At 34.6% G+C, this 24,708-nt stretch overlaps 1 protein-coding gene across 6 annotated transcripts in view; it reads left to right on the forward strand.

Annotated features, from left to right (window-relative positions):
• LOC108364849 (neural-cadherin-like) overlaps window positions 1-24,708 on the forward strand; it is a 539,754-nt gene that overhangs the window by 187,811 nt on the left and 327,235 nt on the right. For 5 of the 6 annotated variants that reach the window (XM_017618713.1, XM_017618702.1, XM_017618720.1 and 2 more), the window contains one exon: window positions 13,673-15,540. In XM_017618713.1, coding sequence (XP_017474202.1) covers window positions 13,833-15,540 — 1,708 coding nt within the window. In that variant the 5' untranslated portion in view covers window positions 13,673-13,832. Of the gene's footprint in view, window positions 1-388; window positions 411-13,672; window positions 15,541-24,708 lie in introns of those variants that run through there. The other variant, XM_017618734.1, reaches the window with a different exon arrangement.

Genomic DNA, 24,708 nt, shown 5'->3' on the forward strand with positions numbered 1-24,708 from the left:
AAAAAAATTAGCATGAAGTGCCTTAAATTTGTAGCAAAATTCATTTTTGGGGAATATCATCGAGAAAAGTGGAATTTGTTCAGGAATTTCGGGGAATTAGCCCCAGGACAGTTGGCAACCCTGATTGTGGCACACATGTGCGCCATGGTGCGTGCATGCGTCGTTCAAAGTGTGTGCAATTCACTAGCGTTGAATTGAAACGCTCAAGCACTTAAAGAACACTTTTTGATTGCTTTGTCCTTGACTTGTTGTTGAGCAACCAATGTGCTCACTGACCATTTAACCATTCATTTTACGCTGCCAAACTATCAACAGAGCAATAACCACTCGAGAACTAAGTTTCCTGAACAGAAGTATTTACAATTTTAAGGTTGTGGTGTGTTGGCGCGAAATATCAGTGGCGTGAAAAGGTTAAAACCAACATTTACATACAGAAATACTAATAAATTCATACGTAGATATGCAGAAATATTAATAAACTTATAAGGGGTATTCCATGCGTAAGTGAACATTTGTGCCCAATTATAAAGATACTTATTGAACATAGAATTTCGAAGAAAAAATTTAGTTATATTATTTTATTACACTGTAGATGCATACAAACTTGAACATTAAAAAAACCAACTTCAAAATCAAGTGTTTACAAAGTTTTTTTTTTTAATGAATAAATGTCTCGATCTTCCTTCGCTCCAAAGCTTCAACGTTTCATTGAAAACAGTTAAGCATTTCAATTGTATGACTATGATTACTACTTTTGAGGTTTTTCCTAAAACTCCGTAACTAGAGTGAGTTTTTACTATAATGCCTATTTAATTTCTTTTATTATATTTAAGTGCTTACCTAAAATATTTTGAAACGTGTTATAGTGTCCCGCCTGTGACAGTCACTTATAAATGTTTTCTAACAATGTAAAAACAAGTTTAACGTTTCAAACCTGGCGTCAAAGTCTGTATCAAGTGTAAAATAAATGCGTGCGAAATTTTGTTTATTCCCTTGGGTCACAATTCCTCAAAGATTGAAAATTACCGTGAATGTCAAATAAATATTGAAAGTTTTGTTCGCATGTGATTATAATTTATCCTCAATATACACATAAAATAATAAATAATTTATCACTGGCGCAATCAAAGCGTAATTGATTTTTTTTTTCGTTCCCAAATAATAATAATTTGATCGTCAGAAAGGGGGAAGACCATCTTAAATCTTTGCGGGAGTTAAGTCATGACATAACAAGGTATCCAGATTGTTTAAAAAATTCCAATCTCTGTATCTTGTATTTGTATTAATACATGTTGTAATAAGACTGCGCAATTAATAAATTTATTATAACTCATATTAAGGCGAGATCAGCTGTTTCCAAATTTTTTTCAAAAGCGTCTAGAGTGTCTGAACCATTTACTTTTGTATTGTTTTCATATATTGAGCTATTCAACCTTGATAACATATTGTTTTATATTGTAGACGTTTTGCAGCAGAAACTATTAGCTCTTATATAACATTTTATTCGAACTATTTAGTTAAGGCTTTCCAACATCCTCCTAATCCGAGTAACGGTTGTCAACCGCCCCGTTTAGGGCGGGACTATTCCGGATTTAAGAGTTATGTCCTGGTCCCGGTGCAACAATTTCAGCTGGTCTTGGAATATTTACAAATTTAAAACCTCCTAAACTTATAAAACTTCCTTGAAAGTTTCATTTCCATTGTTAAATTTTTTGTAGCAAAAGCACTTTAGTTGGGCCTTTTACTTTCACGATTTTTCATTCGTTCAGTTAGGGCTTTTTAAAAAAAAGCCATAAGTTCGCTAGTTTTTTAGTTACGGTTCTAAATTTTTAGGGAAGATGGGTTTTAGTATAAACCTCTTGGGCATGCAAAAAACCAAATTTCGAAAAATGTCAGTTATGGACTTTCTACATTTCATCAATGATGTGCATATTTTCCAAACCAAACTTTAAATCAAAGGTGACGCTTTACAAAATTTATTTATCAGCTGTCGTTTATAATATTATGCGCCGAAAAATCTTAATGATAGATAAAAAACGTTAGCCAATTTTTCAAAAACACATTAATGCATTTGCGACTATTTAAACATGGCTACCAGAAATGATCGACTTATCAGTAAAAAAATCTTTAGCGTTGGACTACCAGCTGGTGTGATACAAATTAGCTTTGTCGCTTATTTGCATGACTATCAATGCAGGCATCTTGGAGAACGGGAATATTATAGATACCTAACATTCATTTAAGGAAATTAATGTGTGGATATATGTACATACATATGTATACATACAAACAATGTTTTCAAATGTGTGTATGTACAAACATATCGCACGTTTAATAACACGGAGACGTAATTAAAAACTTTCGCTTTTGAAGATTTCATCATGCAATTAATAAGCTTGATAAGGAGAATATGCTCAGTCTAAGATATATGTACATTCATAACTAAATTTCCCAAAAATGGCGAAGACAACTATCCTTTTCTTACCCAAATTTATGAAGTGGTTAAAATTTTAAAATAGTTCCGTATTTTATTAAAATTTTTAAATAATTCTGTATTTTATTAAAATTATTTTAGATACAAAATCTCTTTTTAATTTTTAAAAATTAATTTTATTTCTCTTTTCCCGTTAAGAAGCTTAGGGCTTTAAAGATCTCCCCGTCCATCCGGACCTAGTTAATCGATTTGATGTATTCGTTTCACTACGTCAGCTACGAGTGGTCCAAAAAGTAGAATCGGAATTTTAATGCTCTCACCCCCTCGGATTGTTCTATATTTTTATATTTGTTCTAATTTTTTTTTTTTTTGGAAATCAAAGCGCTATCAAAGTTCTATATTTTTATATTTGTTCTACTTTTTTTTTGGAAATCAAAGCGCTCAAAGTTTTCCATGTATTTGATATGGCGAAAAAACCACTTTTCATTGAAATAGTATAGAATTCATGAAAATCAATATTTTCGATCGGAAAACTTCTCTTCAGGAGACTTCCAATTAGAGATGGGCGGGTGAGTGATTATGGGCTCACGTTCACGCACGCTCACGTTGATGGCGTAGTAGATGACGCACACTCACGTTCTGTTATATTTTTTTTATCACGTTCAGGCACGCTCACGATAGGGTTGCCAACTGTACTTAATATATAGTATTGTACTATTTTTTGGGTCTGCGTACTATATGAAAAAAAATATAGTATGCAAAAATACTATATTTCTTCAATTATAAATATAAATATATTTCAGTCATTTTGTAAGAAATAAATGTTTTAAAATGGATGGCATTTATACTGAAATATCAATATTAAAATAAATATACTTTAAAACAAAGGGTCCACAGATCAAAAATGGCAATATTTTTAAAAATACTTAGAAAGATTTACCAAATTTACTTAAAATTATTTCGCTTATGCTCTCTATTCATGCAACTTCGGCATTCACAGAAAGTGTTTTTTCTATTAAGATTTTGAAATGATTAGATGAGAGAAATAAAGCGAAGGTCTCACTAATAAAAAATGAACTTTCGATTTATATTAATTTAAGTATTGATAGCTAGCTATAGAAGCTCGGCCAAAACACTAACATATGTGTAAGCGCCAATCTAAGTATTGATAGCGATAAAGCATATGATATTTTCAAAGATATATGTTTTTTATAGAAGAAATGCATAAGAAAGAAAAAAGATGTACACTTAAAAAGCATTTTCACTTTTTCTTAAAAAAAAATACTATATATAATTGAAGTGTACAATATTTGTTCAAATTTTTTTGAAAAAAAAACTATACATTTCTTAGAAAATGTTGGCAACCCTAGCTCACGATGCCTAGTTTTTCAATCACGCACGCTTACGCACACTTTTTCACGAACATTTTATTCAAATTGCATTTTTTTCAATTGCAATAGCATTTCATATAAGTAGGCTTTATCGCACAAGTAGATATTCTTACAAAATCTTGGCCCAACTCTTATCCTGGGATGAACGCACTATTAATTTTTTTTGCAAAATAATTCATAAATATTCATTCAATGTTATTTTAAAACGATATTAGCTCATATTACAACGCTTTTATCAACTTGCAATGTTGTGGCTCCAGAAACTTTCAATGTTGTGGATCCAGAAACTTTCAATGTTGTGTGTCCGACACCATAAAACCTTTGCTTTGCAAAGTTCCTATAAAAAAGTAGTGCATAGGGCGACATCTGTAGTGAATAGGGCGAGGTAGATGACATCTAGATGTCGCCCTATGTACTACGTTCGCTACAGCGGAAATAGACGACACGCCATTTCTTTAAAAGTTCCTATAAAAAGTCTATGCATAGGGCGACATCTGTAGTGAATAGGGCGAGGTATATGACATCTAGATGTCGCCCTATGTACTACGTTCGCTACAGCGGAAATAGACCACACGCCATTTCTTTAAATAAAATTAATTGGTATGTATGTAAATGCATGTGTGTGCACCTTTCTATTAATATCGTTGAATTATTTTAATATCTATCGCAAAATTTTATACAGACAAGACAAAAAAGTAGAAAATAAATAATATAAAAAAAAACTTTTTAATATACAACGCTTTTATAAATGGACTAAAAAGTAGAAAATAATATTTCTCAGTCCCATAGAATTTGTTTTGATAACTTTCGATTTTGAAATTTTAGCAAAAGTCGTTATAACCAATTTATGAGATTGAAAATGAAAAGCGTGGGGCGCATATAATAGCCACCTGAATTGATATGAAGGGTAATATATGTTCATATGTATGTGGATATATGAATAACGACCGCTTAAAATCGATCTCAAATTTGTACTTTCGCTGAAGAAATTTTAGGTCTATGTTATGTAGTTTGCCTATTGTCAATTAAATATAATGCTTTGTATTGCATGCGCCCCACGCTTTTCATTTTCAATCTCATAAATTGGTTATAACGACTTTTGCTAAAATTTCAAAATCGAAAGTTATCAAAACAAATTCTATGGGACTGAGAAATATTATTTTCTACTTTTTAGTCCATTTATAAAAGCGTTGTATATTATAAAGTTTTTTTTTTATATTATTTTTGTTTGAATCGTGTACGTATGTCTTCTAGAATTCTGCTGCTATGTTTAAAATTAGTCTTGAAATGTTTCAAAGAAGTGGGAAATCTTTAGCTTTCTCCGAAAATTTTAAAACATTGTCACAACTTTTGTTTTCTGATATTTTCAAATAAATCTGCATTTCCGCATTAATATCTTCAAAAACTGTTTACAGTTAATAAGTTTAACAGTAGTAATTTACGATTTTATTTTCGTTCAAAGCATACATACATACATAAATATGTAAGATGTAAGCGGCATTTTTCCCAAATTTTTAATTTTGATGCAGGAATGCATCTAAATCAATGCTGGGCACACCAACACAGTCTCACTTTGACGTGGTATTAGTGTGTCGCGCTCAGTTATGGTTGCCACATTTTTTATAAATGTACTAAAAGTGGTATTTTTTGTGCATGGGTCTTTTGTTCCAGTTTGCCTATACGTATAGTGGAATAATGAATCTTGGAAGTTTTAGTAACTAAAACTATTTGTTTATAGAAGCTTTTGCATACGAAAAATTTAGTATGTACATGTAAAATTTAAAAAAATTTAAATTGGTAAAATTAATTTGTTTAATACCTGGGCACGGTTTTGTTAGAATCAAATCTTTGAAATGCCAGCCGGCAACATGGTTACGGCGCTTAGATTTTATTATTTTCATATAAATAGGTATAGTCCTAAAAATGGAGTATAACTTATAAATATTATTCATTAAGGATATCTGGCCATAAACCAGCATTTATAATTCTCTATCGATTTCTTTAGATAGAAAACAATTTTTCTAAAATAAAGTATGCAATTTGTACCCTTTAAAAAAAGAAATCATGGAACTTATTATAAAATTAGTGAACGTAAGCAAGAAGCCCATTTTATATATTTTTAAATTCACACGACATGAAAAATACAGTTTACTTATATTAAAAATACGTAGGAGTGACAGCATAATAGACACTGTGGGTGTTGAAGGTTCTTTGAAGTACTATAAACTGTAGTTCTTATATAGAGTCGCACTATTATGTGTTTGAATCGTAGCAATCTCCAATACACCACTTTTTGCTTTGGGCATTTTTTGTCAATTTCCTACACAAAATGTGGCAAGCGTCTGCTAAAATTACGAAGAAAACAATCAACAACCGAGCGTAACACTACCTGGTGAAATCTCCAAGCAGACTGAATCGAAATTCGCTGCTTTGCTTCTATATACGTATACGAACCGCGGCGCTGGCGTTGCTCGCGAGAAAAAATTGCCCAGCTCTGATCTAAATGCTCTAGGAACATTTCTGCATCATAAAGAAAATTTTGAAAAAGTGGCGCTCACATATTTTTAACGGTTAGGGCTCGATATCGGAAAATGACGTGATTGACAGAAAATCTAACTCATGCACGCTGATGGAAGTTACGTGATTTTTCTCTCTAAACCGCTAGCGCTCTCGCTTGATATAGCGTGACACAAAGAGTCACGTATAAAAGCAACTATTTTGCCCACCTCTACCTCCAATACACACTTGTTTATTTAACCATTTTTTAATACTAAAGATTTTTTACTGGTCCCTTTATTGCACTTTCTGTGGTGAGAGCATACAAATTCCGACATTACTTTTTTCACATGCATTTTTGACCACCTTAATGTACAAACATACGTATTAACTTGTACATTTGTTACTACTATACTCGCATATATAGTTATATATAAACATACAAAACATTTTATCGATCTCCGAAAACCGTCCGCATATTTACCCGAAGAAAACATACCTATGTATTTACAATGTACATTGTACATACTTAGAAATGAATGTAAGTGTGTAAGTAGGCTTGGACATCTCAAAAATATGTATACAGTATATTTTGCTTAGCTGCACATCCTTCTTTGCACGAAAAACTTGTGCACGTAACCGAAAAAGGCACTTAAGCGAATTTTCTTTACTACTTCAATGAGGATGGTATCCGAATCCCTATGAAACCAAATATTGGCGGAGCACTTACCATGTAGAATTACTGCGAGCGAAATTTTTGCCGAATGTTATCTAATTATCTGTATAACTACATAAATTGATAGCCATTTTCGTTGTTCTGCGAGATGAGCAAAATAAATAAAAGGTTGTAAAATTAGGTAATTGTAGGGCCAGTGCAGGTAAACGTAATACTTTCATTGATAATTGATACCAGTCGCACAATTTTTAAGGCAGGTATCGCCAATGTGCAGGTATGTTGAATGCATCTATCGGAGCAGTTTCCTTATAAATGTTAAAAATAATGCTTTTGATGCGCATTTTGGGGTAGGTATCTTAAATGTGCACTTAAGCATAGAGGCAGCAAAGCAAAATATACTGTGAATGTAAAATATGTAAATCTTCTATTTTACATTATCGTGTTGCCTTCCAGTCTCGCCGTTCACATTCAAATTAAATTAGTGCCTTTTATCTTGTCACGTATAAATCATTAATATCGATACTATAGTCGTAAACGAAGACAATCGTTAAACTATCTCGAAAGAAAAGAGAGTTTTTCACGGATTGTTTTCATTTAAGATAAGTTAGCCAGTTGGTTTGCCTTCAACACCAAAAGAATAAGTTTTCTTAAGCTAAGTCAATGAATACATTTTTTTTATATATATATTTTTTTCATTTCAAATTACAGAGCAAAATTTTTATATTTTTTATTTTTTATTTATTTTGACATAAACTGTTATTCGAAGGAGATCAGAAATATGCTCATCAGATAGATTATGCCGGTCTTCATTTAATATTATTTTTTAAAAAGAAAATGAAGATTCTCAATTATGTGGAACCAAAAATTTAGTACAATTTGTATATTTCGTTCTTTATTTTAGGATGTTTTTCATCAAAATTTCCCAAAAATTTCTCTCAAACCACTAGTGCTTGCAAAATCTTCCCTCATCATTTTTAATTCTTATTTTAACGCAATGTTTTTTCACTTATGTTGCATATAAGTGGATAATCACGTAAATCTAATTTTTTTTATTGTATTGAAGTCCTCGAATCTTTTTTCATAGTTCTCATATAACCTTTCAATAATTTCAATACTGTATTAATTTTTTCTGTATTTTGATTATATACAAAAATTTCAGCGGCTTTTCTCAAATTACAAACGTTTTTATCTTTTAAAATTCTTATTAATATTTTTATTTTCCAAAATGAGTGACGGTTGAAACTAGTTCACAGATATGCTTGTTTTCCCCTTGAAGAAGCGAATTGAGCTCACTGAAAGGACTGGTTAAGTCGCATAAAAAAGCCAAATCAAAATTAAAATCTACATTTTTTAGAGCGGTAATAAGTTCCTCATTAGCTGGGGTAAAATCAATTTAAAAAAAATTAGAGAATCTTCTTGTTTAAATTAAAAAATCTTTCCAAACATTTACCGCGCTGAACCAACATACTTCCGTATATAAAAGCAAATCTCCGTAATTACTTTCCAGTTCTTCGAGAAAAGTTATAAATTTTCGATGTGTCAACGCGTTACGACCTCCTTTTATGTTATTTTTAATTTTCAGTGCAATTTCCATTGCATAATTACGTTACCTTAGTAAAAATAAAACTCTGTGTTACGTTTGCAATTTTTTTTTGTGTATCAGGTTATGCTCAAATGTTGTAGTTGTAATTTTTAGAGCTTCACGAAAACGCACGAGAACTAATGAAGCGATTTCAAAGAAAAGTTTGGCGTTTCAAAGACAAAATTCCAGATCTATCGACAGATTCATTCTTGTAAGTAACCAGTTCGGTTTATGTCGTAAAAAGAACGGTAAACATTGGCTTATTTTGGATTCAATTTTGAGCCTTTAAACTTGCTCCAGCAGCTTATGATTTGCAGATAAAAGTTTCCTTTTCGCGATAGAGATTTGGAGCAATAGAAAAATTGTCGCGTACAGATTTTATATAAATTCAACAAATATTGAGCATTTTAAGGCAAACATTTTTTGAACAAATTTTTAAATTTTTTTTTATTACCAAAATGCTCAAAAACCGCTTGAATATTTTTTTTTTGTTTTCTTTAATCAAAAGATCATCGTTTGGTATATGGGAGTATTGATTGATATTTTCTAAGTATGTTTATTTGATTCAAATATATGGGCAAAAATGATTTCCCAAACAAAATCACTTCGTCATCGTTTTGCAAACACGTGCATGCGTTGGAAGTGAGGGAAGGAGACAAAATTTATGTTTGAGTACGTACATAGATAAAGAAAAAGATAAAGGTAAAGGTAAAAATAAAAACAAAAACAAAGTTGCGTAAAGATAAAGGCAAAAATTAAGACCAAGGTAAATTTAAACACTTTTCTTATATAAGGGCAAAGGTGAAGGGGAATATGTATATGAAGAATATGATAAACATAAAAATAAAAACAAAGATAAATATAAAGAAAAAGATGGGGATGAGGATACCGATAAAAGTATAGATGAAGATAGAGGAAGAAAGATTAAAATAAAGGTAGTTGTAGAGAAAAGGATATATAGAGGCACATAGACTCAATCTGGGAACTAATTTTTGATTTTAGAGATTTTCGGGATTCTCGGGACTTATCGATATAATAATCGATATTTTGTCGGTTTTTTTATCGATATTTTTATCGACTTTGTTATCAATATTTTTATCGATTTTGTTATAGATATTTTTATAGATTTTATTGTCCATATTTTTATAGATTTTGTTGTCGATATTTTAATCGATTTTGACATCGATGTTTTTATCGGTTTTATTATCGATATTTTTATTGATTGTGTTAACGATTTTGCTACGATATTATCATCGCTTTTGTTATCGATATTTTTATCGATTTTGTTATCAATATTGTTACTGATTTTGGTATCGATATTTTCGGAACTTATCGATACAATTTATTGACTTTGTTATCGATATGTTTTTTTATCGATTTTGTTATCTGTTTTGCTATCGATATTATTATCGATTTTGCTATCGATTTTCTTATCGATTTTGTTATCGATATTTTTATCGATTTTGTCATCAATGTTTTTATCAGTTTTGTTACCGATATTTTTCTATCGATTTTGCTATCGATATTGTTATCAATATTTTTATCGGTTCTATTATCTTAACCATACCACGTATTCTACGTTTAAATTTAGCGGCTGAATCTCCGATACAGTCTGCAGACCAAGACGAAGGCGCTGGACTGTTCCTTTTGTTTTAATTTTTCTACCTTAAAATGGAAGAATGTAAATGAATAATGAAAAACATTCAAATCATTCAAACTCATTTCGGTAAAAGTTTTTTTCTACAAACAAGTTTGTTCGTATTATAGGTGCGCAGCATTACATTAATACATACATATGTACATAGAAAAAATGTTTTTGGATATTCATACAAAAAATTGTCATTTATTTCAATTCAATTTATTTTCACTTTGTTTGAATATTGTAATGTCGACACATATATCAGAACAGGTATTCACTCAAATTCAAAAAAATTTTAAGCCAAAATCGTTTTTATATGAATAATTCATAAGCCGTTTTGAATGAATTCATGCAGTCCTCTAATACCTACACATATGTACTTTGTACTTTTTCAAACAGACAAGAAATAAATAAATTTTAACATTTTTTGGTTGTATGAAATATATATATACATACATACATGTTATGTACCAATAAGTTCAATTTATTAAAAATTAATTTAAATCAATTAATTACACATGCGAATCTTTAGCAGCTGACCACACATGGTGCGGGCCATTTTTGTTTACAAGTTCCTTGCATAGCATTATCCTATTGATACTGTCAATGTTAAGTTTACTTCTTAGTTTAGTTTTTATCAAAGAAAGCGTTGAAAGCTTGGGTTCTGCAGCCGCAGAGCTATGTGGTAATGAAATAATATTAAAAACAAAATTGGCGAGATGCATGAAGATATTTTCATTCATTCCATTTTTGATAGAATCAACTCTTTCCGAAAACGTATCAATATCCAGATCGCTGGAAATATCAAGTTCACTTAGCCTTAGTAAATTCCACTGCGTGGTTATTATATCAGGATCGCAATGAGATGGGAAAACCTTATCAGAAGATGTAAAATTGGTAAATCTTCGTTAGAAACTACCTTAGCTGATGTTATTATTTGTAAAAGTTTTATATCTTCACGCTTGAAATCAAATCTTAAGTTTATTGGGTCCAAAAACTCTTATGTAAAACTTTAATGTACATATAGGTTTTAACTTCAAGAATTTCAGAACAATTGACATTACTTTTCATAAACATCTCAGCTTTTGTTCCAACAATAATATCAGATATTTTAATATGATTATTTTCATTTTTAAAATCAATATTAATATTATTACTGATCGCATCTTTTGTAACAAAGTTATTAAAATTTAAGAGATAATGTGCTTTGATAGTTGCATATACATAAGTATGTCAAACGAGGTCTTTCAGCTTGGAACTCTTTGTTAAGATATTTAATTATGGGCAAAATATACGATAGAAATAACAAATATCATCATTATTTGTGATCGAAAAAATAAGATTCAAATAATAATTATTTCTTTGTCAATGTTATTGTGGCTTATTAAAATTTTTATTTTTAATATTTTTATTGAGCTTATTTTATTAAGCAAATGGATGTATAGAATTGAAAACAACAACCACGCTGGCAAGTTTAAATAGCGGCAAATCAGCTGCACTTGATAGTAGTTGGTTGAATAAGGAAAATAAATTAGCAACAAGAGCTTACGGGGTGTACATAGCTCAGTGGTTAACGCTTCTGACTTTGAACATCAATTACGCAGGTTCGATCCCTGCTGAAGTCTAGAAAAAAGAGGTCTGATGAGGAGATGTGATCTCCGAAATAGCTGCAATAACTTCTACCGCTATGACTTTGTTGCTTTTCCAATTTTTCCTAATAAACAATCGTGGTACAATGCTCAATAAAAATATTAAAAATAATTATTTCTGCTGAGTAAAAAAATAAAACTCGATACTAATTATTATTTTTAAGTGAAAAATATAAATATCATAACATAATGATTAAATGCTGATATAAATTGTTTTACACATAATGATTACCGTCCCTTCAAAAATTTATTTTCTAATAAAAAGATTTTACCTGCCATTTCATACCGAATAATAAGTATATTGTAGCCACCCGCATTAACGCATAATCGCGTTAGTAATTGGACACTTCCAGCATTCCACGCACGATTTTGTGGGCTGTACGTTGCTCGCACAGGGCTGCCAACTTGGCTCAAACCGTGCCATTTTTGGCCCTATTTTACATCAAACGGCACTTAAATTTTCAATTTGGCATAAAGTGCCAAAATGGCACTTTTGAAAAATAGTAATATTTCAATAAATTTTGTGTAGAATCCTTTGTGTGTACTTCTTTTTCCCAACTAAAGTATTCTAATACCTAAAAGTTATTCAACTGGTTTATCTTATTTTGGCATTGAACTTTTGTTTTAGAAATGTGGTTCTTGTTTTATTGCTAAATGGGAAGGATTAAAAAGGATGACACCTTTTTTGGCACTTTTATTTTTCTATTTGGCACATTTTGGCACTTTTTTAAAATCAATATGTCACCTCTTAGCTAAGTATAGTTGGCAGTCCCGTGCTCGCACGCACCGCAAAATCGTGCCCGTGTTTACGCTGGACACGGCGTAAATGTGCGTATGAGTCGGACGTAGCTAGGGATGGTAGTGATTAATCATTTAATTAAAGTAATCGATTAATTGTAAAATAATCGTAAAAATATTTTCAAGAAATATGAATTCTGTAGTTGTCTAAAATCCAGACATTGAACATTCTTTTTTGCAGTTCAAAAAAATTAATTTCAAAGATCCGTTAGCATTAGCCTCAGTAATGAAGTTCTTGCGAACTTAAACAATGTGCCCCGATGATCTTATGGAAACGGGTAGCGAGTCGTCACTAGAATCAGTAGAAAATGAGTTCGATATTTGGAATTTTTTGCGATGTTGCTTTAACCAGGGCTTAAACCCAGGCGCTGCTTACCACTACACCACATCGGCCGCCAACTACTATTGTAACTACTATTCCTCGTTTAAAAGCGCTCCAAATTCAAAGCTTTTGCCGAGTATGCTTTTTTTGCTTAAGAAAATGTACAAGTAAACACGAATAAAAATTTTTGGGCCTTTCTATGCTTATTTTGAATATTTTTCAAAGATATTTGTTAAAACAACTTTAGATATAGACGAATACGCGACTCATACTGGTTCCAAAGAAGCGTCATGCAATAAGACTACAAACTACATAAATGTTTATGTATGTGTTGAAATATATTCATCTATACAAAATTGAAGCTAAAGTATGCAAATTTTGTGTGTTCTTTACATTAAATGTAAATAATTTTGTACCTGAATTAGAAAAAATAAATTTAAAAAATATTTACATATCCAGTGAAAGTTTTTAGCCACTTTCTTTAGCCAAAAGCTAAAGTTTTTAGCTACTTTTAGCCACTTCTAAAATAGAATCTGGCCACCACTAAAAATTGTCAGCGGCAACACTGGTGCTCCGGTCCGGTTCATCTCTAATTTTTAAAATGCTTTTCATATTTTTAATTATTTGCAATTCAAGATGCGTAACAAAGCATTACTAACGCAATTCATTTTCTTTCTATTTTCAGTTGTGACAAAAATGTGTTAATTGTAAACAAGGAAGGAAGGGGAGAAGTTTGTATTCGTCATAATTAAACCCCCACAATTAGTGCAGCCCAAGGTGTAGATTTCTGTAAAATACCTCGAAAACTTCGGACAAGTGTAAAGAAGAGTAATACGCTTGCCACAATGGCGGCGCGTTGCTTACTCGTGCAACGGCGGGGGTATCCGCTACATAACAGTGAGGTGCGCGATTCTGTTAAGTTTTCTTCAAAAAACCCGCGTATTTTTTCAAATCGTTCGTTTAGTGTCGCGTCGCGTCTCCTCCTTACGTCGCGTTCGTTGTCACTCGCATTTATGTTCACCATCGCTATCTGCGGATCGCTCACCGAAATTCATGGTGCGCAGGCGCTTATGAGCACCACTTCCACGTCTAATGACGGAGTTGGTACAACTAAAATAGTCGGAATTTCAGTGGCTAATGCTGCCCGCATGTTAGCTGGTAGTGGCGGATCTGCTGGCAAAGAATACTCGCTTGTGCTACCACACGATACCTACCCGGGTTTTAGTATTAAGAAATTCAAAACGGTGCCCGTGAATGAGTCAGCCAAATGGGATACAAAGTCCTCATCGCCATCACCAACGGCTGTAGGTGCTTACCATATGCTTGCGGGAGATTACTCCAAATATTTTACTGTGCTCGACGACGGCGTCGTGATGACCACATCCGATATCTCACCACTAGTAAATCGCCCGGTGAATCTTGTTGTGGTCGAAGAGACACCCAATGCCACTAATACGCACAATTTGCAGTTATTTGTGATTCACCGCAGTGACATGTTGCGCTTTCCTGGCTCAATGCTTGACGCTAGCGGTGAGGTGCGTGAGAATCGGCCCGCTGGCACCCGTGTACGAGGAATCCCGCTGATGCAAGCTTTGGGTGGTGATGCGGCGCTGGAAAGTAATGGTGGCGCTGCGAAGAAGATTCGTTACACCATCATCGATGGCAATGATGATCAGGCTTTCGCTTTACAGGCACGTAAATCTGATACGAATAGTGAGATGAGCGTATACTCCATTCTAGTAGATTGCGACGGAGATACTGGTGTGTGGCTAGTCATAAATCGGCCATTGGATCGTGAAACAAAGGCCCACTATGATCTTTCAGTGCAAGCCTCAGACATTGATGAACTCGATAAGACCGTCTCGAAGATACAGGTGACTGTAATGGATGAAAATGATAACCGTCCCATATTTAAATCAAGTGAATACAAATTCGCCATTGCCGGCCAAAAGGATACTGGGCTAGGAGGCAACAGCACGACTATGTGGAAACGCTTCTCCATACTAGGTAAGGTAGAAGCCACCGATGCTGATGGCGACAAGATTGCCTACCGACTGACTGCACCCAGCAATATTGTCATCATTGTGCCGCAAACCGGTGAAATTATGTTGGCCGATCAACCTCGAACTTCTGAGTTGCTGATCGAGGTAGAAGCTCATGATTTACGCTATCCTTCTTTGGTAAGCAAGCAGCCAGCCAAAGTATTGCTTGAGTTCCTAGCTCCCGAGCCGGTTTCCTTTATAATGCAACACTTTGAGCACGATGCTGTCAATGAGCACTCACATCACCGCGAAAAGCGTCGGGTAACGCGCGCGGTACGCCCGACAAAACGTATCGAGTTCACCGAGGCAGATGGCGATACCGAAGGTAAATCTGTCTTCCAACTGGAAAAGGAGACCGATAAGGAAACCTTTAAAATACGTGACGACAATCCTTGGGTGACAGTCGAAACAAATGGTGCGGTGCGTGTGAAAAAGAAGTGGGACTATGAAGAATTAGGACCGGAGAAGACAATCGATTTTTGGGTCATCATAACAAATACTGGACAACACGGTAAGTGATAGAAAGTATTCAGTAAATATTTAATATATCTTCAAATTAATTTTCGTAATAATTATAACTAACAAATATCGATTTGTAAATCCAGTCAGTTTTTCGAGTGTAGTACATTGCAAATTACTGAAATGTACTCGTGCATTTACCAGACCATCGGAAACCAAATTGTCTGACTTTCACTTTGAGACAAGATTGTAAAACCCCAAAGTTGTGCTATATATGTGTATACATTCGTACACTAGATCTTTATCGCCAAAAATGAACCAGTCCGATAGTATCTGGATAACCTCCAGTTGAAAGGCGGCGAATTGTGGTACTTTTAATAACAATTATATTTAATATTTTCAAAACTGCACATCGCCAGGTGAGAGTGAAAAATTGCTAAGTACACTTTTTATAAAAAAGGATACTTACGTAGAAGTAAGAACAATTAAAATTGCAGCGTTTTTTAAGAGATCAAACTAAAATATCCTCAGTTCTATTCGGTGATACGCAAATTTGCTAAAGTCAACATATGTAGTCACAGAAAATGTGATAAGTCCCAAAAACTTCATTAGAAATCCAGATCTAACGAAACGAATATAGAAATGGTTCTGAATTGTAGATAAAGGAATGCAGAACGAACTAGATCTCATCTGTTGAGTTTATAACTGGTTTGGAACTATCCAATAACAACAAGCACCTCTGCACAGTCAGCTACCGCCAAAGGTATGTAAACGTGTTTTCAACTGCTCAGTTTCAATTACATACATATCTTACAAATAATTTAAATAAATTTGATTTCAAATAGAAAATACATTTCTTCGGAAAAACCTAAAATTGCTACCACGAAAAAAACCAAAAACACTGTTTGAAAGATCATGTTACCTTTTTCGTCTGCGAATTTATTACTGCATTGGTACTATCGAAAAAGGGATGCAGCGTTGCCAGTTGCTAACGATCCACACGTTCGAGCCATTGTTCTAAATTCTCTAGTACCGAATCAGTTCAGAACTAGTGCGTTTCCCCACAGGGATACCATGTAGTTATGTATGCGCATTAGGCTGGTCCAAAAATATGTGCGGGGGAGGTTGTTCTAAACGGTAATTTCTCACCCCCAATAGTTTTTCTAAATAGGGGGAAAATACCCGTATTTTTTGTAAAAAAAAAGATATTTAGAGCTTCCTCAAAGCCATGTATTTTATACGGGAAAAAAACTTTTTCGTCGAAATGGTATATAACTCTTGAAAATCAATATTTCCCGATCAGAAAATCTCGTTCCCTCTTCCAAGAACAATACTTGTTTATTTGAAAATTTTTTAATATTAACTAATTTTATAGGTCCCCAAAGAATGCAGTGAGGGACCCATAAAAGTTTATTAGTATTAAAAAATGATGAAACAAACAATTGGGTATTATTATTGGAAGTCTCTTGAAGGGAAACCGAGTTTCCGTTAGAAAAATATTGATTTTCCAAAATTTTATACCATTTCTACGAAGAAGTGTTTTTCCTCCATATAAAATACAAGCTTCGTGGGATTTAAGGCAGTTCTAAATATAATTTTTTTTTTTAACAAAAAAATACGATTCTTTTTATTCCATTTAGAAAAATTCTAGGGGGTGAAAAATTAACATCGTACATGGTTTCGTAGAAAACGTTTCTTTTTAATTGTTTTTAAGTGCTGCAACATGTTCGCGTTGCCATAAATATGTACTTATAATTAAGTGCGACCAAATGACTCATAAATAATGATGAGGGTGTGAAAATGAAAATAGTTCGTGGAAGCATATTGGACCAAAGGCAAACGCACTTAACAGTAGAAAATCTCCACTCGCAAGCGGAAAAAATGATACAAATAGGTCAACAATTATCTCAGGCACAAGATAAGCTCTAAAAATTGTTTGTTTAAATTTACGCATATTAAGAAAAGTAACCAGTTTCCTCCCTTAAGGCCTGCAAATTTAAACACCCTGCTAACACGGCTTGTTTACTTTTACTTTTAATATGTGTTGAATTCTAAACACTTACAGATCTATTCTGCTTGTTAGCGAACATTTTTACACCGAGAAATTTTGTTCCCAAAAAATGCCACCACTTCTTGTAACCGCAATTCTAAGTACCTTGGTAACGTTTTAATCTATTCAGCAAGGGGGAATTATTATAAATTATTTTACTTTAAGCCAGATTTAACGAATCGTCACTGTGTTTTTCAACCAACAAAAATAATTCGTGTTATATGTTGTTTTCTTCTAAATCTTTGAAAGTAAAAAAAACATACGGCCACCCATTAGCGCACACAAGGGGTGGGTTTTGGGGTTCAAACCCCCCCTAAAGCTAATAACCTGAAATACAAACTGTATCCTAAAGCCAGCTCTCAAGAAAAATCACAAGAAATATTTTTTATTATAAAGTACTTTGCTTTTGCTGTAAATTTTCTTAAAGAAATAAATATACGAGCATTTTTTTCTTGAGAGATGCAAATTGATTTAAGAAATTTTGATAGAAGAAAATTCCTATTCCATTTCTTGTGCGCCATTTTATATGAATTGTTCGTTTTTTTTGAGAGCTCTTAAAAGTGTAACTGCGAATGAAACCTAAAAATATGCAATGCATACTCACTTACTGAGCCTCAAAGAGTTTACAACTGATATGTCCTTAACAAGGATTCGAAGATTTAATTTGCCCACTTCGAATTCGTTCCACCAAAATTGCCTACATTACAAAAATTCAAGTTCATTTAATTTTCTCGGTATTCGAAATATTAAAAAAATTAGGCAATCGTAAAAAATTACCATCTCATTCGAAAACCAGAAACCAGATTTCGAGGAAAATGAACATTAAAACAATTTTTTTTTTAATTTTTTATTACTTTTGAAAGTTGAGCGCATCTTGTGTTTATAGAACTTTATATTAAACAAGTAATTTCAAATTACGGGAAGACCCTCGAGGTACCATCTTTCCGATAAAAAAAAAGAATTATTGAAATCGGTTAACGTGGTCCAAAGTTATACGTTAGCATACTATTCCGGCGAATTGATAACCTACCCCTTTTTCGAAGTCGGTTACAAATGTTTTTTGCTAATTTTATGTAAATAAATTCAATTTATGAAACTTCAAAAAGTTTATTTATTTATTACATACTGTACATAAAACTTGCATAAATGTACTTTAATGATCATTTTATCTGAAGCGAATTTTCAGAAGTATAAACCCCTCCCAAAATATATTCCTGGGTGCGCCCCTGCGGCCACCTTTGGCATGTACTGCCGCCATCGCCCAGCAGAGCGATAGAAATAAATCTATCGCCACGAAACTCCGCGGAGCAAACTTCAAAATCCGCTTTGGCTGTGTTATATCTCATATGCCGGCGGGTGTTCTAATCAGTGTTGCAGCAGCGTTCAGAAGAAATGTATCACCGAAATTCCCATAAAATGGGTCAAAAGTATCATGAAAGAAAATTTTAAGTATCAAAGTATCAATCTTAAATAGAACTTCTAATTCTTAAATTAAAAAGTTTGAATTTTTAATTGGGATCGTTGACGGTTTTTATACCCGAGCGCACTTGTGCACGAGGGTATTATAACTTTGTTCACATAACGGTTGTTTGTAACAGGCAAAACGAATCGAGATAGATATAGACAAATGTATACATAAATGATCAGGATGAAAACAGAAATCGATCAAGCGGTTATTGTCTGTCCGTCCGTCCGTCTGTGCATACGATAACTCGAGTAAAAATTAAGATCATCTTAACGAAACTTGGTACGTGTACTTCTTTCGGGCGTAGGACGGATGGTATTGAAAATGGGCCAAATCGGACAATAACCACGCCTATCTCCCATATAACGGTAATTTTCATAAATACGAAAACTGCGATATTTTAGTAACTACTGAAGCTTATTCACTCACAATTGATATTTACAATAATTTTAGACGAAAAATAAGAATATTACAAAGTTGCGAAAAATGGGCGTAGCTACGCCCACTTATGGTTACATGTGTGGTTACATGGCAACCAGTGCACCGATTTCTTCCAAACTTGGCACAGTTTTTGGCCTTGGTACAGCATACCAAATGGCCGAAAATTTTTAAAAGCGGACAATAACCACGCCCACATTCCATATAAGGGTAATTTAGAGAAATACGGAATCTTCGATAAATCAGTAAATCTTCTTCTTTATTGGCGCTGAAACCGCCTAAGCGATTTTGGCCGAGTCCAAAACAGCACGCCAGTCATTTCTCTTCGGTGCTAACTGACGCCAAATGGAAATGCCAAGTGAAGCCAAGTCCTTCTCCACCTGATCTTTCAATCGCAGTGGGGGCCTCCCTCTTCCTCTGTTACCAGCATCGCGGCCCGCGTTGAATACTTTCAGAGCAGGAGCGTTTCTGTCCATTCGAACGACATGGCCAAACCAGCGGAGCCGCTGAATTTTAATTAGCTGCTCTATGTCTATATCGTACTCGTAAAGCTCATACAGCTCATCGTTAAATCGTCTGCGATATTCGCCATCACCAACGCGTAAAGGTCCGTAAATCTTTCGCAGAATCTTTCTCTCGAAAACTCCAAGAGCCGCCTCATCAGATGCTTTCATTGTCCATGCTTCCGCGCCATACACCAGCACAGGCATGATGAGTGACTTATAGAGTGTGATCTTTGTACGACGAGAGAGGACTTTACTTCTCAATTGCCTACTCAGCCCAAAGTAGCACTTGTTGGCAAGAGTGATTCTCCGTTGGATTTCAAGGCTGACATTATTATTGGTGTTAATGCTGGTTCCCAAATAAACGAAGTCGTCTACTTTTTCAAACTTGTAACTGTCAACAGTGACGTGGGTGCCAAGACGCGTATGCTCTGACTGTTTGTATGATGACAGAAGATAATTCAACTTGTCCTTTTTCGCCACCCGACATTTGTTTTGCTTCTCTATCCACTCCCGACAAGGCAGAACAGACGTAGCCCTTGTTTTTACCGACAATATCAATGTCGTCGGCATGCGCCAGCAACTGTACGCTCTTGTAAAGTATTGTGCCTGAGCGGTTCAGTTCTGCGGCTCTTATTATCTTCTCCAACATCAGATTTAAGAAATCACATGAAAGGGAGTCCCCTTGTCTGAAACCTCGTTTGGTATCAAACGGCTCGAAGAGGTCCTTCCCCAGTCATCGACTAACACTCGCTTCGTTCGGACTCGTTTCCTAACTGCTCGTGCAGTTGATAGCTTTCTTGTGTCAATTAGTGCTAAACGCATAATTACAAACCGCTTATTTCATTTCGTGTGTTTCATTTGATCGTACAAATAAATCCACAAATATATTCGGTTAGTGATTATCAATGATTCTACCTCCCCCCCTTGTGGGGAACAGGTTTAGCGTGTTGCAAGACTACGACACGCTGGCCAGCCCCAAATGCAAGCGCAAGAAAAAAGATTCTAAAGCAGGAAATACAACAATGTTGGACTTCCCCAATCTACCACCCGTAAACATCAACCAGTCACACCCCAAGTTCATTATCATCCAATCAGCGGAAAACGAAAAACCTTTGGCAAATTTCAGTGTGTTTGCAAAAAAAAGGCATTGGACTCGATCCGTACGGAGGTACAATCGGTAAATATGCTTCGCGATGGTAGTCTTCTCGTTTTAACCAAAAACCAAAAGGTAGCTGAGAAATTCATGAAAACTTCTGATTTCGGTGGCTTGTGCAAAGTGTCAATTTCGCTCCATCAAAACCTTAACTCCACTAAAGGAACTATATTTGATAGAAATTTAATCCAAACACCAGAATCGGAAATATTAGAGGACTTGAAAACCCAGGGTGTAGTAGCCGTACACAAATTCACGAGGAAAATTAACAACAAAGATATCTTCACTGGTTCAATTTTGCTTACATTTGATCTTTATACAGTTCCGAAATATATCGACATTACATGGTACAAACTTGGGGTACGGGAATATTTTCCTAACCCTATGCGGTGTAAAAGCTGCCAAAAATTAGGCCATACAGTCAAGCGCTGCAACAATAATCCCGTTTGCGGAGGTTGTAATCTCCCTCCTCACACACCTTCTAGCTGCACCCGCAACATGTGCGCCAACTGTCTTGGTCCTCACCCTTCCTTCGCCAACTCTTGCCCAACATACCAACAGCAAAAAGAAATATTAAAAATTAAAACCAAGAACAAGTGTAGTATGTTTGAAGCACGTCGCATATTTAAGCAAAACAATCCGCTTATTCGTGAAGCCTCCTACTCCACTGCCCTTTCTACAAATCCTCAATCAAACTCCGACAAAAGTAATAGTCAAAATAGTAAATCCGGTTCCATGCCCTTTGCCGCCTCCCCTTCTAATTATTCCCAATTCAGCGCTTATTCCAACGCAGCTGCTGATTCCTCAGCCCCGGACCCGCACGTTTCGCTAATCAACAATACCCTTGATAACAATATTACTGATCAGCACATGTCAGAAACTAGTTCTAAACCCTGCTCCCCAGTTCCCGCAAACAACTCCAAAGTCAACGAACACCAAAACACAATTACTGACCTCAATAACATACCCAATTCGCACTCACTTAACAATGATAACAACAATGACAACAGCAATACGCTGTTAAACACTCCTGATCTCAATTCCGCCTTCAATCCTCTTTCGCAAATTTTCTCTTATCTTAGTGAAGATCAAATAACCACTCAAAATATCCACTCATTAAATCTCACTGCCAACTCAACCACCAATAACTCCTAATTTACTATTCATGATACATTGTGTGTATCGTAATAGTGAATACTTAAGCTCTCTTAATTGCACTGATGCTGAACATTCTGCAATGGAATATTCGTGGCTATCACAATAATTACTCGCGCTTGGAAATATTAATTAAAAAGCAATCCCCAAAAATAATTTGTCTCCAAGAGACTCACTGTAAATATAATTCAACTCAAATTATTCCCAAACTATACAAAGGACACTTTCATAATTTTAGTTATAACACATCTGCTAAGCAGGGAACAGCCTTGCTGATACACAAAAGCATTCCGTATAAACTCGTCAATATTAATACAAATCTTTCTGTTGTCGCAGCTGAAATAAACTTAAAAGTCAAATTCACTATAATTTCCATTTATGTTCCACCGCAATATAATCTTTTAGAGTCCGACCTTTTCAACATTTTGTCCTCAGCTAACAGCCCAGTGATAATAGTTGGCGATATGAATGCATGGAGCCCACTTTGGGGCTCGCCTAATCATAATTCCAAAGGTGTAATTATTGAAGACTTTGTACTAGCAACAAACCTCACTGTTCTAAACGACGGATCGCCTACGCATTTGAGTGCGCACAACACCCTAACCCACATTGATTTGTCACTGTGTTCTTCGCAACTTGCCCCGATGTGCAACTGGCACGCTATTAATGACCTTCATAGCAGTGACCACTTTCCTACTATAACGTCTGTTACATTTGGTCGGTAACTCCACACCGCGCAATTCCACCTTTCAACACAAAAGGGGCTAACTGGTCACTGTTTCAAGACAAAATACAAGACCTATCGGTTTTATCTCCCCCTACTGATAATATAAACTGCGAAGCCGCTCGTATTAAAAAGATAATACGTACAGCAGCCAATGTGTCCATACCGCGGACAGCATGCAAACGAGTTAGTAGGACGGTACCGTGGTGGTCGTCAGAGTTAAAATCGTTACGAGATATTAAACAAAACGCTTGGAAAGTTTTCAGAAAGTCATTCACTAGTGAAGACTTAATAGCATATAAAAAAGCGAACTATCTATTTAATAAAGCCAAGAAAGCAGCTAAACTGCAAAGTTTCGCTGATTTCACTGAGAAAATTAAGCCTAGTACTCCTAAATCAGTAATCTGGCAAAATATTCGTAAATTAGTAGGCACTTATAAGCCTTCGATTATTCACTCAATTGAAACAGCTGCTTCCACATTTACGGAGCCAAAAGACATTGCAGACGCGTTTGCGAGATACTGGTCCTCGAACGACTCAAATTTCTCCTCTACTTTTTGCCTAGCTAAAAGCACAACCCTTGACAAATCTCCAACTTTTAGCCCTAACTACAAATCTAATATAATCGAATCCCCTTTCCTTTTAAATGAATTAGATTGTTGCCTACGGTCGTTTACCGGCACTACCCCAGGCCAGGACAAAATTTCTTACCCCATGCTTTCTAACATGCCAATCACCTTCAAAAAACGCCTTCTAAAACTTTTCAATAATATCTTTGATACATCTGTTATCCCACATTCTTTCAAAACTGCGACTGTTATTCCCCTGAAAAAGCCAAACAAGGATGCTCAGCGGTTAGATTCATATCGCCCTATATCAGTGCTTCCCTGCATCAGCAAACTTCAGGAACAATTATATCAAAAAGACTTATATGGTTTTTAACGTCTTCAAAGTCTCTCTCACCTAATCAGTTCGGCTTTCGCCCAGGATAAAGCACCATGGATGCACTGTATTATATTGATCATCTCATTTCAAAAAGCCTCTCATCTAAAAGCCATATTTCCATACTATCAGTTGATTTTGAAAAAGCTTTTGATAGAGTGGGTATTCATGTCGTGCTTAACAAGTTACTGGAACTAAAAATAGGCCCTAAAATGTACAACTATATTAAATCCTTTCTGACAGCACGTTCAATATGCAGCAGGGTAAATAACATACAATCATCAATACATCCACTTTTTAATGGGATACCTCAGGGCTCTCCGCTGTCCACAACGTTATTTTTGATTGCATTCGACGACCTAAGCAAAATACTGCTCGCTCAAAAGGATATCAACCATTGTTTCTATGCTGACGATTTATACCTCACGTGCAACAAAAGGGACACTAAGGACACACTTTCAAATTTTAAAAACACTTTATCATCAATAAGCAACTGGTGTCAATATTCTGGAGCAAAGCTATCACTTGAAAAGTGCAAGCATCTTCATGTATGTCGGAAACATCTTTGTGACTCCATTTCAATTAAATTTAATGATTTTTCAGTAGAAAATGTTCAACAGCTAAAAATTCTCGGTTTAATTTTTGATTATAAGCATAATTTTAAGACCCACTGTGTTAATTTAAGAACTAGTCTAGCTGCCAGACTTAACCTTATAAAATACCTTTCCTCCAACAAAAGTCATATACATACCAACACCCTTCTCAATATTACCCAGCTCACCTTTCT

The sequence above is a fragment of the Rhagoletis zephyria genome, unplaced genomic scaffold (genome assembly GCF_001687245.7).
Source record: "Rhagoletis zephyria isolate East Lansing unplaced genomic scaffold, Rhagoletis_zephyria_1.1 Rzeph_scaffold_00034, whole genome shotgun sequence".
Taxonomy (NCBI): domain Eukaryota; kingdom Metazoa; phylum Arthropoda; class Insecta; order Diptera; family Tephritidae; genus Rhagoletis; species Rhagoletis zephyria.